The 15,817-nt window shown below is 40.1% G+C and overlaps 2 protein-coding genes across 2 annotated transcripts in view; one reads left to right on the plus strand and one right to left on the minus strand.

Moving 5' to 3' along the window:
* METTL3 (methyltransferase like 3) overlaps positions 1 to 3,755 on the plus strand; it is a 10,129-nt gene extending 6,374 nt beyond the window's left edge. Inside the window, exons 4-11 of the mRNA XM_004694668.2 lie at positions 66 to 241; positions 780 to 996; positions 1,225 to 1,412; positions 1,770 to 1,808; positions 2,260 to 2,368; positions 2,769 to 2,834; positions 2,991 to 3,103; positions 3,525 to 3,755. Of these exons, the coding sequence (XP_004694725.1) occupies positions 66 to 241; positions 780 to 996; positions 1,225 to 1,412; positions 1,770 to 1,808; positions 2,260 to 2,368; positions 2,769 to 2,834; positions 2,991 to 3,103; positions 3,525 to 3,636 (1,020 nt within the window). The 3' untranslated portion in view covers positions 3,637 to 3,755. The remainder of the gene's footprint in view (positions 1 to 65; positions 242 to 779; positions 997 to 1,224; positions 1,413 to 1,769; positions 1,809 to 2,259; positions 2,369 to 2,768; positions 2,835 to 2,990; positions 3,104 to 3,524) is intronic.
* A 106-nt stretch (positions 3,756 to 3,861) lies between these two features.
* The window catches only part of TOX4 (TOX high mobility group box family member 4), a 13,920-nt gene continuing 1,964 nt past the window's right edge, over positions 3,862 to 15,817 (minus strand). The window contains exons 3-9 of the mRNA XM_004694669.2: positions 11,398 to 11,640; positions 10,267 to 10,521; positions 9,179 to 9,409; positions 7,561 to 7,641; positions 6,134 to 6,877; positions 5,591 to 5,754; positions 3,862 to 4,946 (exon numbers count right to left, since the gene is read on the minus strand). Coding sequence (XP_004694726.1) covers positions 4,886 to 4,946; positions 5,591 to 5,754; positions 6,134 to 6,877; positions 7,561 to 7,641; positions 9,179 to 9,409; positions 10,267 to 10,521; positions 11,398 to 11,640 — 1,779 coding nt within the window. The 3' untranslated portion in view covers positions 3,862 to 4,885. The remainder of the gene's footprint in view (positions 4,947 to 5,590; positions 5,755 to 6,133; positions 6,878 to 7,560; positions 7,642 to 9,178; positions 9,410 to 10,266; positions 10,522 to 11,397; positions 11,641 to 15,817) is intronic.

The raw sequence follows: 15,817 nt of genomic DNA on the forward strand, positions 1-15,817 counted from the left end.
TAATCCAGTCATCTACTTTTGGGCATTTGCAGCCCTTTTTAAGTCCAAGATTTCTTCTGTTGTAGGTCAGTCAGGAGATCTTAGAGCTATTAAATACAACAACAGCTAAGGAACAATCCATTGTTGAAAAGTTTCGCTCACGAGGTCGGGCCCAGGTGCAGGAGTTCTGTGACTATGGAACCAAGGAGGAGTGCATGAAAGCCAGTGATGCTGATCGGCCCTGTCGCAAGCTACATTTCAGGTCTCTTGGGAGGGAAAAAGGTGGGGGTGGGCCTCTTGGAAGCAGTCATTCCTTTTCAGTCATTGGAGTTGTCTTTAATTCTATCACTTAGTCTATGGTTGTTTTAGACTGCTAGACTCTTTAAGTTTTATTTTCAGGAGTAGTGTTTTGTGGGAGAGAATACAGGCTGCCCTCCCACATATTTTTTTTTGGTAATGCCCCTCCTTATAATGCAAGGAATCGCTGTCTCTGAGCTGAAAGATAAAAAGTTCTCTCAGATGACTGTCTAGGAAGAACAGGAACCTGAACTTATTAAGTCAGTGTTTTGTTCTGCTCTAACCAGCTAGCCCTCTCTTCCTGTTACAAGGATTTTCTTTGATCATAGGAGAATAATACTCTTCAGTGTGAATTACGATTTCTCCTACCCCCCTTTTCTGAAAACTATAGGAGGTGCTATATAGAGAAAATTAGGAGTCGGTAATGAAACTTTGAAATGATTTGGACTTCGAACTATGGGTCTAACCCTAGAACACTATCTTGATTCTTTTTATTCCCCCAGACGAATCATCAATAAGCATACTGATGAGTCATTAGGTGATTGCTCTTTCCTTAATACATGTTTCCACATGGATACTTGCAAATATGTTCACTATGAAATTGATGCTTGCATGGATTCTGAGGCTCCTGGCAGTAAAGACCATACACCAAGCCAGGAACTTGCTCTTACACAAAGTGTTGGCGGCGACTCCAATGCAGATCGGCTCTTCCCACCTCAGGTAACTGCTTGGTCAGAAAATTTACCCAGCTTATGACTTATGTTTTTAAATCATACAGCCATACATACAGGAGAGCAGGGTGTAATCAGCAGTCTATCCTGCTGATTGGGAATGGAGTGGGAGAAGACATCCTCATAAGGGAATAAGAAAATCATATGGCAAGGAGGGTCTGGGGCCTTGCATCTGAGAGTGAAGGAAGGGAAGATGACCAAATACCACCTTATGCAGTGGATCTGTTGTGATATCCGCTACCTGGACGTCAGTATCTTGGGCAAGTTTGCAGTTGTGATGGCTGACCCACCCTGGGATATTCACATGGAGCTGCCTTATGGGACCCTGACAGATGATGAGATGCGCAGGCTCAACATACCAGTACTGCAGGATGATGGCTTTCTCTTCCTCTGGGTCACAGGCAGGTAATGCAGTTCAAAGATATGTAGGTATGGGCAGATACAGTACAGAGTGAGTACTGGGTGGGGATAAAGTCCTGGGGTTTCCTAGCCCTGCTATTAAGAGTATGACCGAGTCTGCTTTTTCCCCTACTATGACTTAGTGCCTGTTTATAACACAGACAATGCCTTGAACTATATTTGTTTACTTCTGGTGAAATGTATAGAGATTTAGAACAGATGGTTCCACTCTTAGATCCAGTCTGCTCCCTAATGGCATACTTGCATGTCAGTGTTCATGGAATATCTAACGAAAACACATCTTAAAGGGGGAAAAAAACATGGGCTGGGCATGGAAATAGTTTTGTATTCCTTTTTTCCTAGGGCCATGGAGTTGGGCAGAGAATGCCTGAACCTCTGGGGGTAAGTAGAGATCTCTGTTGCCTTTTTTTTTTTTTTTTAAAAAATTAATTAATTATTCATACAGAACTGGGGTACAGGCTAGAGATGCGGAGGGTGAGAGGATTCACCAGGGACAGAGTGGGGAGCAGAACAGGCAGATCAACGAAGTACACTGCTGAGGGGAGCAGCGGGCGGGTCAGGAGAGGTCTGCCACGCCATGTGGATCTCCTCCAGGGCAGGCGGGGATCGAACTCATGTGGAAGTGGCTTTGGCTTCTTAGTGCTGTGCTTTAACCCGCTGCGCCACCAGGGAGGGCCCTCTGTTGCCTTCTTTTGATGGAAATACATAATCATTGTAGATAGGTCCCCTTTTCCCAGAGTATTCCATGATTCCTTACCAAAAGATAGATGGTTCTACTCCTAAATTGTGAAACCTAGTTAAAGCTTTTAATTCTCTGTGTTATGTTTCACAGTTATGAACGGGTAGATGAAATTATCTGGGTGAAGACAAATCAACTGCAGCGCATCATTCGGACAGGCCGAACAGGTCACTGGTTGAACCATGGGAAAGAACACTGCTTGGTGAGCAGCAGTGGGCCTAATTCAATAGGTGGAGCAAGAAAGGAGTTGTTTGCTTTTTAAAGATTTATCTTTATTTATGCATAGAACTGAGGTGCAGGCCCGAGGTGCAGGGGGTGAGAGAATTTACCAGAGACAGAGTGGGGAAGAGGAGCAGAGCAGGCAGATCTATTGAAGTACATTGTTGAGGGGAGCAGCTGGTGAGACAGGAGAGGTCTGCTGTGCCATGGGGGTTAGTTTCCTGGATGTTGAAGGGATCAAACTCATGCCTCAGTGGTTGATGATAGCTCGACAGTGCTGAGACTAACCCCTGCACCACCAGGGAGGCTTAAGTTGTTTAATTTCTTGAGAAAAAGTTCAAATGCTGGGGGTTTCATAAGGTAATCTGTTCTCTGGTGAGCAGGTTGGTGTCAAAGGAAATCCCCAAGGCTTCAACCAAGGTCTGGACTGTGATGTGATCGTAGCTGAGGTATGTGCTTCCCCTGGACATTTTACTTGGTATCACTTACTCAAATGACATGTATTCTTATTCCAGGTTCTCTCATTTAGACCGTAAACATACGGGAAAAGTCTAGAATTGTAATCTTGGGTTAACTTAAAAGTAGCTAGAGCCTTTATTTCCTAGGTTCGTTCCACCAGTCATAAACCAGATGAAATTTATGGCATGATTGAGAGACTGTCACCTGGTACTCGTAAGATTGAGTTATTTGGACGACCACACAATGTGCAACCCAACTGGTAAGACAACAGGCTGACCCCCAGAGGGCAGAACTGTTTTTGCTCAACGAAATAGTTTCACCTCACAGTCCACCAGCAAATTGGCTTCAGGAGATTTGTAAGTCACCTAAGCTTGTAGTTAAAATGTTTATGAGATTTTACAACATTCATTGGAAACCCAGCAGGAAGGACTAAACCACTGATTTCTAGGGTCTCCATTTATACTTCCACCTAAGGCATTTCCTTTTATTCTTTGGGATGAATTGCATCTGCCCCCTGGTGGTTACACAGGGGAAAAGTAAACAACAGTCGCAATCTTTCATCCCTTTGAATTTAAAGACACGCTGGTAGCATTTTACTTACCCAAAGAATACCCACTGTAATATTAATAGCCTTTTAATTCTAAGATTTTTGATTTGCATCTTCTTTCCCTTTGCTTCAGGATCACACTTGGAAACCAGCTGGATGGAATCCACCTACTAGACCCAGATGTGGTTGCTCGGTTCAAGCAAAGGTATCCAGATGGTATCATATCTAAACCTAAGAATCTATGAAGCACTTCCTCAGAGTTAAGCAATGCAGGGCCATAGCTCTGTGGGCTGCACCTGAAAACTGATATTGTACAGTAGTCTTCTCGCCTTATTTAAATAAAATTTGTATTGTGGTTGGGATTATAAGGTCAGGTTCTGTTTTTGTCTCAGTCTCATTTCAGTCTGACTCATACATAAAATGGGAATATTACCTACCTCATGGGTTGTGAGGGTTCAAACTAAATAAATGCATGGAAAGCATTAAAATGTTGCTTATACACTGTAGGATCAAAGTGACTAGCAGTCAGTACTATGTGAGCATGGTGTTAGGAAGTTCTCTGGGGTCGCATTCTTAAGGTGTAAGGTTTGATTGAATTTCACTTTGGTATCACTGTGGACTATCACCCTCTACATATTTGCTTATTGCAACTATGTGGCTCCGCTAGTCTATTCTTTAGCTTATTTCTTTTCCAAAAAAAAAAAGTGAAGTGAGCACACTGGTATAAGCATGGAGAGAGTGGTCTGCATGACGGCTAAGTGAAAACACTTCTGGCCTATTTTTTAAAAGATACTTTATCAAATACAAGTGAACACACTTCTTTAGACTATGGCAAAACTTCTTATATTAATTTAAGTATGTAGACAGCCTTTTACAGCTATGATAATACAGATAGAGGAATACCGACTACAGAAACAATATGTAAAGAGAAATTCCTAGGTGATATTTTCCCTATGATCCACTGTGACAATTGAGTTAAAAACCTCTGTTCCCCGAGCAGCACTTAAGTTGTAACAGTAGGAGTTCCCTGCTCACCAAGTAACCTTTAATGCAGTCTTTGTCCCCTTTAAAACTGATGTACACACTGGTATTTTCTCCTGGACTCAAAGCTGAATACTCTCCGATCATTTTAACAATTTTTCAAGAAAGTCCTGTGACAATTATAGCAGTAAATTTTCTCAAAAAACCCCACCACCATCAATCACCCTGCCATCCATCCTATCCCTAGATTCTGTTTATTTTCCCTTTACCCTTTCCTCTGCTATTTTAATTACTGGTATCTCTGCTTGTACTTAAAAAGGAAAAAGCAAATCCAGATTACAGCAAACTCAATGGCCCTGCTCCCTAACGTGACCCCTACTGAAAGAAAAGGGGGGAGAAGCATAAAGGACCATCATGGTTTGAGATCAGGCACTACCAAAGCCCATCTTGTTAAAAGGCTCTTGGACGTGTTCCCAGCAGTTAAGTCTTCACTGGCTCGGAGAACAGGAAGGACTATTTCACAAACACCACTGTGTTTGAATTTCTAGAGGCTACCCAGGCCAAGAAGACATCCCTAAAAGAGAAAACAAACATAGAGACTTAAAATTACAGTACCAATATTCTTTTTATACTATCTTAAAGTAGGTTCCCAGTAGGTGAGAAGTAGGTTCAAGGTGAGATATCATCCAATGTGAATAAAAGGGCACTGGGTTTAAAAGTCAGAAATATGGCAAATCCTGATTTATAGAGTATGTGAGATAGGGAACACCAATGTTTTGTTTTATGGATATAGATAAATCTCAGGAAAATGTGGGAAGGAAAAATTATTCAGAATTTCCCCCCATTCCTGTCACATTTAGCACCTTATACTACTAAACTCACTTTAATCCTCCCCATATTCTAATTCTCTCAGTCATCTAATTTGATCTAGAGATAAACTAACATTCACAGATACAGCTTATTAATACATATAAAAAGCAAACAGGTTTGCTAACTGGAAAGCATGTATTGCTAATCACGTCATTTTCAGTTGTGGTAAATTTAAGCCCTTTTTAAGCAGGGACACAGTAGACTCTAGACATAGACTCTAGAATCAGACATAGGTAGGCAGCAACCTACCATATGTAAATTAAGTAAAACCAACTGTACACTCAGTTGTATCTCGAACACAAGTGATGTGATGATAGCTGAATTAGAAGAAGGAACCATAAAGCTCACCTGCAGTGCTTCACCACACACTCGTTGCTGCAGTACTCATTGTCCCAGTCCTTACTCACAACGGGAGGGTTCTCACAACCAGATCGCACACACCGAGGCTGAGGTGAGACTGTCACAGGAGACCCACTCACCAATTCCACATCCATTTGAGAAGGTGACTCAACCTATGAGAGGCAGAATGCATGCAAAGATTGACAGTAAGATAAACCGTGTCTACACTGGGCTACATCTATCTGTCCCTTCTTTTCAAACATCAAGAAGAGGAAATGTAAAGGATTCACATCTCTGAAGCTTAGGCTCCTTGAAGACCTCTGAAAAGTAACTAAGCTTAGGTTATACCTTCTCTAGCTGAACTATATTACTTTAAATAGTCTTGGTATTTATTACCAAGAACACAACAGTCTCAGGTAGGGCAATCCCTGTCACAGAGATTGTCTCTTGCAGATGTTTCATACTTCTGGTTGCCAGATACTAAATGCTAGTAATGCTCACTTTTACTGGTTAACCATAAACACAGATTACCACTAGTCTAAAGAGACTCACCTCTGGAACTACATCTGTGATCATCTCACAGATTGTCTCAGGAGAGGTTTCCTCCACTGTATGGGCCCCAGGACTGTTATTCATAGGCCGCTCAGGACTACTTTCCACAGCTGGTGGGACTAAGGTAGCCTGCATTTTCAGATTGGGTGGAGGCACAATCTTACTCTGCAGAGGTGGTGGCTGTTGCTGTAAATTGATTCGAACTTTCTGAGGTGGAGGCTGCTGCATGGCCTGAAGAGGGGGAGGCTGCTGTAGAATGGTCACTTGCTGCTGAGTGGGGGGCTGAGGCATCTGTTGCAATGGAGGGGGTTGTAGTCGGGGTGGTGGCAGCTGCATAGAAGCAGCAGCAGCTGCTGCTGCCTGCAATACAGACCGTGTGACAATCTGGGCTTGCTGACTGGGCTGGATGGTGGCTGTACTGGTTTGGCCCAGCTGGAGCCCCCGGGAGGTCACCACTGTGGCTGGGATAACAGTAACCATCCCTCCTTGTGACATAGTAATAGAAGAGGGCAATATCTGCTTGGTAATAATCAACTTGGTGATATTGGGCTGACCCCCAGGCCCAGCAGATGCCTGGTTTGCCACGTAGGATGAAAGTGTAGAGTTGACAACAATGGAAGGAGACAGGGCAGGGGGCTCTGTTGTGGCTGGTGCTGGAGATGCTGGGTCCACAGTAGCCACAGGAGGTGGAGAAGGTGTCTGTGATGGCGCCACTGGATCTAATTCCACTGTTTCAACAGTGGCCTAAAAAAAAAAAGACCAAAAAGCCCATGATTGGGAGATTAACCCTTTTCCCCAGGACACAATTTACCTCCCAACAAAAAGGTGCATTGCAGATTGGGGCGGGGAAGAGAGGAATTAAGAAAAAGAGCAGCTGTGGGCATGTGGGTGCTCCTGCCTGAAGTAAACAACACAAACTCACAAAGACTGCCAGGCAAAGTTTATAATGAAACCCACAGAAGGAGGTCTGTTGCACCATATACAGAATGGGGGTCAAACTCAGGCCTGAACTCAGTCCACGGTGTGATAGCACTGAGATTTAACCCCTAGGCCACCAAGGAAGCCCTGGGTGGTACTTATAACCACAAATCAACAAAAATCTTTGGATTGGTTTAATCACTCCCTACCCTAGCCCTTTTGCCTGACTTTTTTTTTTCTTCTTTTTTTAAAGATTTATTTACTTATGCACACGAGAATTGGGGTACAAGCCCGAGGTGTCTAGGTGACAGGATTCACCAGAGACAGAGTGGTGAGCAGGACAGGCAGATCGATGAAGTACACTGCTCAGGGGAGAGGTAGGTGAGACAGGAGAGGTCTGTTGTGCCATGTGGGTCAGCTCACTGGCGGGGGATTGAACTCGTGCTGCAGCAGAGAATAGTTTCATAGTGCGGACACTTAATCCCTTTCACCATCAAGGAGGTACTTACCTGACACTCTTGATTGTCTTTATAAGCAGCCAGAGCCTTTAGATATTCTTTCTTGGCAGCTTCAGTTTTCCTCTTATACACCTATGGAAAGAGAGACTATTTTAAAAGTCCCCATTCTCCTAGAAAAGACATCATTCTATAATATTCATCAGTGAATGACAATTCATCTCCATTTAATCATTAGCAATTCCCTTTACTGAATACACTTCTGACAGCTATTAACCAGAATAGCCTTCCTAGCAGATTCCTAAGTGACCTGCATCTGAAAGCCAGTCAACACTAGCCTTGCCAGAATAACTAAACTTCTAACACTAATTCAAACTATGCCCGCTTCTGGAACCACACAAATGCTAACCCAAAAACTAGAATTAGTAATCTCTTAGCCTGGGATTGTGTCTTACCAGTATATTGTCTCTTAAAGAATGTGAAAAATTGTATGCAACAATGGCCCACAAGAATTTCACCTTGCAGGCTTTTTCTTCAAACAAGAATGGAAACTTGTTTCCTCTTTTGATTTGAATCTAGGCTAGTTCTGTGACTAAGTTTTGACTGTTAGAATGTGGTTTATAAGATACAAAAAACTCTTATTAAAGGCTTTTCTGCTCTCTTGGAACATTGCTCTAAGCCTGTCACATTGTGAAGAAGCCAGTCTAGCCTACTTGGAGGACAAGCGGCCAGGTGAACTAAGGCATCCCAGTCAACAGAAATCACTAACTGGAAGGAAGCAAGAACACCATGAAAACCACCCCACTGACTTACACAATCATGAGAAATAATACTTTTTCTTTTTTTTAAGCTACTAAATTTGTGGTTTGTTGAGCAATAATAGGTAGAAGTTATCTGTAATATATTCAGTTTTTTGTTTCAATTATTTGACAGGAGGAATCTTTTGTGGGGAGTCTAGGATGATAATTATAGTCATCTTCAACTGTATCTTTAATAGTGTCATGATACTCATTTATTTTAAAACAAATTTTGGAAGACTAGTTATAAAATTTATACCTAGGCCAATGAGAAAATCCTAAATTAAAAAATTCTAAAAAATATTTAATTATTTATGCATACAGAAATGGGGTACAGGCCAGAGGTACAGGGGAGGTGAGAGAATTCAGAGAGAAAGAGCAGGGAGCAGAACTGGCAGATCGATGAAGTACACTGGTGAAGGGAACAGCAGGCAGGTCAGGAGAGGTCTGCCATATCATGGTCACCTCAAGGTCGGGGATCGAACTCACACTGAAGCAGCTGTGGCTCGATTGCAGTGCTGTGCTTTAACCTGCTGAGCCCCCAGAAAGGGCCTCTAAATTAAATTCTTAATCTAAACTTTGTAGTGGGTTTTAGAGCTAGCTACAGCATACATCTTACTAAGAAACATCCTAGTTTTACAGATAACAAAAACCAAGGCTTGGAAAAAGTTAAGACTTTGTTTTTATAATAATTTTTTAGATGTGTACTCTGATTTGATGTATAGCTGCAACTTCTAAGATAAAGGATGATACTAAATGTCATTAACAAGGATGATATTAAGCAAGAATATATAAGAAGGAAGGAAACTTATTTTTTAAACCCTTAAAAACTTCTGGAACCTTCATTCCTTACTAATTCCTTATTATTTGCTTACCTGTTTTTGTTCTTCTCTAAGACTGTCCCACATGGAGGCCACAATTTTTGAAACCTCCCCAAAAGTGGCATTGGGATTCTGTCCTTTGATGGCAGCCTGAGTATCACGAAAGAACAAAGCATATGCTGAAACTGGTTTCTGTGGTTCATTAGGATCTTTCTTTTTTCTCTTCTTTGGAGCTTTTTGCTTTTTCCCTACTTCCACCACAACTGTCTTCTGGCTCGGAACTTGCTGTAGGGGAGAAAAGAAAGAATTATAAGAAGGAAGAAGAAAAGTATCTAGAGAACTATTTAAAAAAAAAAAAGGGACTTTTGTATGAGGAAAACAGGCCACATGAATGGAATTTTCAGAAATACTAAGAGAGGCAATAAAGATTGAGATATTATGTGAGTGCCAGTAAGAATAGGGGTTGGGGCCTCCCCAGTGGCGCAGCGGTTTAAGCCTCAGTGCTATCAAGCTATTGCCAGCCATGAGGCATGAGTTCAATCCCCAGCCAAGGAGATGACCCACATGGCGTGATAGACCTCTCCTGTCCTGCCTGCTGCTTTCTTCAGCAGTGTATTTCAGTTTATCTGCCTGTTGTGCTCCCAACTCTGTCTCTGGTGAATTGTCTCAACCCCCCCTCCGGCTTATACCTCAGTTCTTTTATAAATTAATAAATCTTTAAAAAAATAGGATTGGGGGACCTCCCCAGTGGTGCAGGAGTTAACATCTTAGCACTATAAAACTATCTCTAGCCACTGAGATATGAGTCCTGTCGTTCTATCTCCAGCCAGGGAGCTGACCCACATGACGCAGTAAATCTCTTCTGTCTCGCCCACTGTTCCCCTCAGAGTCACTCAGTGACTCTGGTGAGTTCTCTCACCCCCCCCCCCACCTCTGTTCTACATCCCAGTTCTTCTATGCATAAATAAATAAAATAAATCTTTAAAAAAAAAAAGGAATTTGGAGGATAACAGTAAATTAAACGTGAGAAGTGAGCAGAGAAGATGGTAGAGCAGGAGTAAAAAACACTGTGTTGGCTCAGTAGACCAACAATTTCATTGTAGGTAATAATTTGAATTTGGTATATGCAGAGAATGCCTCACCCTCCGGAAATCCTCAACACCATCTTCATGAAGTGAGCTTGTAGGTGAAGGGGTGGTCGACAGACGATCCTCAGGTGACTGTGCAGGTGGCAAGATGGTGCCACCACCTAAGCTCAAACCAAGTTGAGAACTCAGTTCTGATTGGTCAATGGTGGTCAACGTGCTATGTGGTATCAAGCTAGATGCCATGTCTTGTACATCAATTGTAACAGGTGGGTTGGCACTATACTGAGTTCCTATAGAATGCTCCAAGTCCTGAGAAAAGCAGAAAGCTTAATTAAATTCTAAATATAAAAAAATCACCATGACCTGTGTCCCAAATTTAAGACAATTTATAAACCCAGCTTAACAAGATTGTCTTTTTTAAAATTCTAGATATATCAAACAATTTGTCATCTATAAACATTAAGCTTTTAAACAAAGGTTCAGAAATTAGTAAATTCATTTTTTCTGCTCAAAGGCCTACTCCAAAATAACTAAAAATAACCCAGAAATCTTAATTTTGGATAAGCAAAAAGAGCAAGTAACTTATTCAGTAAACTGGAGGTAGTGACACTATATAGGTAAAGATAAACTTCCCTGTACCCTCACAAAATAATGACTTTACTTGCAATAAACAGAGAATCACAGTATATGAAACTAAGATAGAGATGTTTGATCACATATAGTGTGTAGAGATGTCTACTGAAGAGATGTGCTGTAAACCCAATATGCCGATTTACAACTCTAATCCAGCATCATCAATACATCTGAAGCAGGCTATTTTTAATAAACTCCCTGATTGATGTGCCTGCTATCTCTCATACTCACAACTGAATGAGAAGGCAATAATAAAAGAGGAAAAAGAAATCTCCCTCACCACCCTATGACAATCACAAGAAACCATTTTTATTTCAGGGTTAACACTGAACCACTTATAATTTTATTTATTTTTTTCCATTTATAATTTTAAACCATTTTTAAACTAAAATTGATTCAAGTAACAATCTCATTTATTCAGGGGAAATGAAGTCTTTGTAGTGACAAAAAAAAAGTAATACTCTAGTGTAGTAGGGAACAGAGAATTGTTTCTGCCTCCTCTAATACCATGCCCATGAGCCTGGGAGAGTCCAGTAATGCCTTGTCCCTTACCATGGTCAAGCCACCACTCAGGAGTCCCCCGCCCTGTTCCATCAAGCCATGGGTCATGCCCACAGGCATATCCAATGTCTGGACCCCATATTGGGCTGAAAAGCTGCCATCCTGAGAGGAGGAAGGGTCTGCAAGGTCATCAAAGTGGCCAACCACATCTGAGACTGCCAGTGAGGGATCAGAATCCAAGGAGATAGGCGGGATTTCAAATTCCTCATCTCCCAAACTTGGTGTATGGAATGTCTGTAAAGAAAATAAAAAAATTAATGGGAAAAGCATCACATGGTTCAGTACTGGATAATCTCAGTATACCGCTCAGCCTGGATATTATATATGTTACCAAGTTCTTGAGACAAACTTTATAAATATTCTTCCTCATACTCTAGGTCATACAGCATATTCAAAGCTGAAAAGATCACCAGTTTTCAATTATTTCTTGTTTTCTACCATTACCATCGCCTATTTTTTTTTTTTTTAAAGATTTACTTATTTATGCATACAAGAACTGGCGTGCAGGTGAGAGGTGCAGGAGGTGAGAGGATTCACTACAGACAGAGTGGGGAGCAGAACAGATAGACTGCAGAACATGCGAGACAGAAGAGGTCTGCTGTGCCATGTGGGTCACCTCCCTGGCAGGCTATGTCTTTAACCCCTGCTCCACTAGGGAGGTCCTCCTACTGTTTTACAGCCTTTGTAACCTATTTAGCTATGATGCTTAAAATCTTTGCGAAGATTCTAACACATAGCAGTTATTTTAGAATTAATGCTTCATTTGAACTGTTAGAAATTCATTAAAATTCACAGAAATTCACTGTTAACCAGGTAACTGTACTTTGACTACTTGTTTCACAGGTTCCTTTGATGGAGATCCTAAAAGATACTGTTTGGTATTCTTATCCTCCCCCAAAATATATGAACTTAGATTTCCTATCTCTTTATTTTAGAAATCATGTTGTTAAAAACAAGTGAGATTCCCAGCAACCAAAAAAAAAAAAAAGAAGAAAGAAACACATGTTTTTTGCAGCAACATGGATGGAGCTGGAAAAGATCATACTTAGTGAAATAAGCCAGAAAGAAAAGGAAAAATACCGGATGGTTTCTCTCTTACAGGAATTTAACAGAACAGGCAAGAAAATAGTGATAATGATAACAGCTATATACCAGAGACATTTTGTGGGGGTGGAGTGGGGAATGGGATCAAAATAGTGGGAGAAGGGAAATGCACTGGACTATGGTGATGACACATGGGTGATTTGGTGATGGGAAACCCAAGGGGATTGCAACTGAGATGGAAAAATGCACAAAAATATGTAAAAACAAAAACAAGTGAGATTCCTCTTTGTAAAGCATTTTCTAAACTATGCCAAAATAAAGGTAACAGTGAGAAGAAAAACTTTTCAGGTAGAAGGGCCTGCCTGGTGGCACAAGGGGTTAAGTCTCAGCACTATGAAGTTACCCACAGCCACTGCAGTGCGAGTTTGATCCCCAGCCAGGGACCTGACCCACATGGCACAGCAGACTTCTCCTTCTCACCTGCTGCTCCCCTCAGCAGTGTATTTCATTAGATCTGCCTGTTCTGCTCCTGGCTCTGTTTCTGGTGAATCCTCTCATCTTCTATCTCTGCCCCGCACCCCAGCTCTTGCATGCATAAATAAATAGATCTTTTAAAAAAAAAAAAAAAGCTACAAAGGCAAAGTGGTTCTTAAACAGCTTAAGAATACATTCATAATCTTACTCTGACCAAACCTTTTTCTGCAAGATTATTCTAGATGACTAAGATCTGACCCCTTCTTCTTATCCAACAACTAATAATAATAAACATTATCTATTCTAAATAGGATCATCATTCATGAAGCTAAAGACCTGTATCTAACCTAATACATATTTACTCTTGATTCATTTTTTAAATGCACATACACAAAAACTAATAAAGTGGCATCTGTAGTAATATTGCATGCTGGCAACAAACTTTGTTGTCAGAGGAGTCTTGATTCAAGTTCCAGCTCTCCTATTAACTACATGATCTTTTTTTTTTAATACAGAACGGGGTGCAGGCCACAGGTGAGGGGGCAGTAAAAAGACTCATCAGTCAGATTGGGGAGCACAACAGGCAGATTGACAAAGTATACTGCTGAGGGGAGCAGTGGGAGAGACAGGAGAGGTCTGCTGAGCCAGGTGGATCACCTCCAAGGCGGGAATCAAACTTGAATGATCACCTCCTGGCCAGCTTTGCAGTGTTGGGCTTTAACCAGTGCACCACCAAGGAGGGACCATCACTACATGATCTTAAATGGGTTGTCTTATATATAAAATGGGAGTTTTAATGGCAATGGCCTCATATGATTATTCATATTATTAAGAGGGTGAAGGATTAAATTATCAATTATAATATCTTCACATACTTATCACATTGCTTGATGTTGTTTAATAATTTGTTAATCACTATTATTAATGATAATATCAATATCCTAAATACTGTTCATGTCACCTACCCAACTATCACAGATAATTGGAATTTTAGAAATTTTAATTCCACTTATTATATGGCACAGCAAATATTCACTAATTCAGATCAAGTTCAATAGACTCATTAAAATGGCCTCATTACTAACACTACTTTTATTTGCTAGAAAGAGTATTTCCAGCTAATCAAAAGTAGGAGGAAAAAATTATGTAAATTGTTCGAACTCTAAATCACACCAGCAAAGTTTTCTAGGAGACAACAAGATATGTCTATCCCATTATTTCTACATTTTCCTCCTCTGAAAACCTTACTGTTTCACTTAGTATAGTTATAAATTTGGTAGTTGTCTAGGCTGTAACACAAGAGGAATATCTATAGAGCATAGAAGCAGGCAATTCTATTGATTGGAAAAATGAAAATTCTCCCCAAGAACTCAACTTTTCTCAATGTACAACTTAGTTTTTGTTATTGTGTAGGAGTTCTTAATTTCAGATCCATGAAGCTCTCTGAAATTTTAGTTTATTTTGGTTCATGTGAACACAATTCAAACAAACAAGTTAAAGGAGCAGGAAAAAGCACCAGGAAAAACATTCATTAGATAGGAAAATAGTATAAAAGTGATTTTCAGTTTTTAAAAAGGGATGCAGATAGCTTTGGCAATGCAAAAGGTGCCTGTACTTTTTCTGTTTACCACAACAAACACATAAGTAACTGCTGAAATATGAGAATGATATTATTTATTATGAGAACTTAAAAAGAATAAAAATTCATATCAAAATAAAAAGACCAGTGTTCTACAAAGGAATACCCCATACAAACCATCTGGAGTGTTCTTATGGACTGCACACATGTAGAGATTCTATTGTATGGGATTAACAAGGCATCTTTCTGTGTGCCATTCATGGAATGTGCAAACAACTTTGTAACTCAGTATCCTTGACTTTAATATTTTGGCTTTTTTGGGGGGGGAGGAGGCTATTTTAGTCATTTGTTTCTTACTTTAAATGAGAACAGCAATGATCAAGAATACAAAAAGGTATACCACATGCTATAATAAACATTTAATCTAAATTTCTGTTATTACACAATCTGTCAGATTATGGGTAAAAAATCATTATCAAAAGTTAATTATCTTAGGGGCTCTATTACATAACTAGGGCTTATGTCAGGCTGTCAAAAATATGAAACAAAGAAAATTATAGCAAATCTTAAATTGAAAATAAGTGGTTCAGACAGAGGAGAAAACAGGAACATGATACAGTTCCCTTATCAGTCAGCTTACTTTTCCTTCTGTTAAATTCCTGGGCCATACTGAGGGACAGAGCAGTTTGGGAACTACAGTTTATAAAAAAGGATGTTTAACTATTTAGAAAACAAAAAAATAGGTTCCTTCCCTTTTCTAACCTCTTCCCCATACCAAAACATAGAATTCCGTTTCTTTGTAGTTTACTTTTAAATATTTATGAGGATTTAAATTTTCAAAAAACATTTATTTATTTATGCATACAAGAGCTGGGGTGCAGGCCAGAGATGCCAGGGTGAGAAGATTCACCAGAGACAGAGTGGGGAGACACTTTTTCATATGCCTAATGGTTATTCCTACTTTCTCTTTTGTGAGATGTTTGTTCACTGCTTTTATCCATTTTAAAATATTCTGTAGTATTTGATAAAAAATGAATGAGTCATATATAAACATATGTACATATATGTATATATATCTATCCATCTTCAATTGCGGAGTGCCTTATTCTTAATATCTTTTGATGACAAGCAGTTTCTGATTTCAAAGAAGTCCAATTTTTCCAATTTTAATGGTTAGTACAAGTGTGGACATCTATTACTTTCTGTAAAAAACCTCAAAAGTCTTTTACAGGTAAAAAATTTTAACTATTATCTTTACCAGACACACAAAAGCCACATACCAATTAAAATAAAGATTTAGGTCCTCCCTGGTGG

Source organism: Condylura cristata, unplaced genomic scaffold (genome assembly GCF_000260355.1).
Source record: "Condylura cristata isolate star-nosed mole 26May11 unplaced genomic scaffold, ConCri1.0 scaffold00045, whole genome shotgun sequence".
Lineage (NCBI taxonomy): Eukaryota > Metazoa > Chordata > Mammalia > Eulipotyphla > Talpidae > Condylura > Condylura cristata.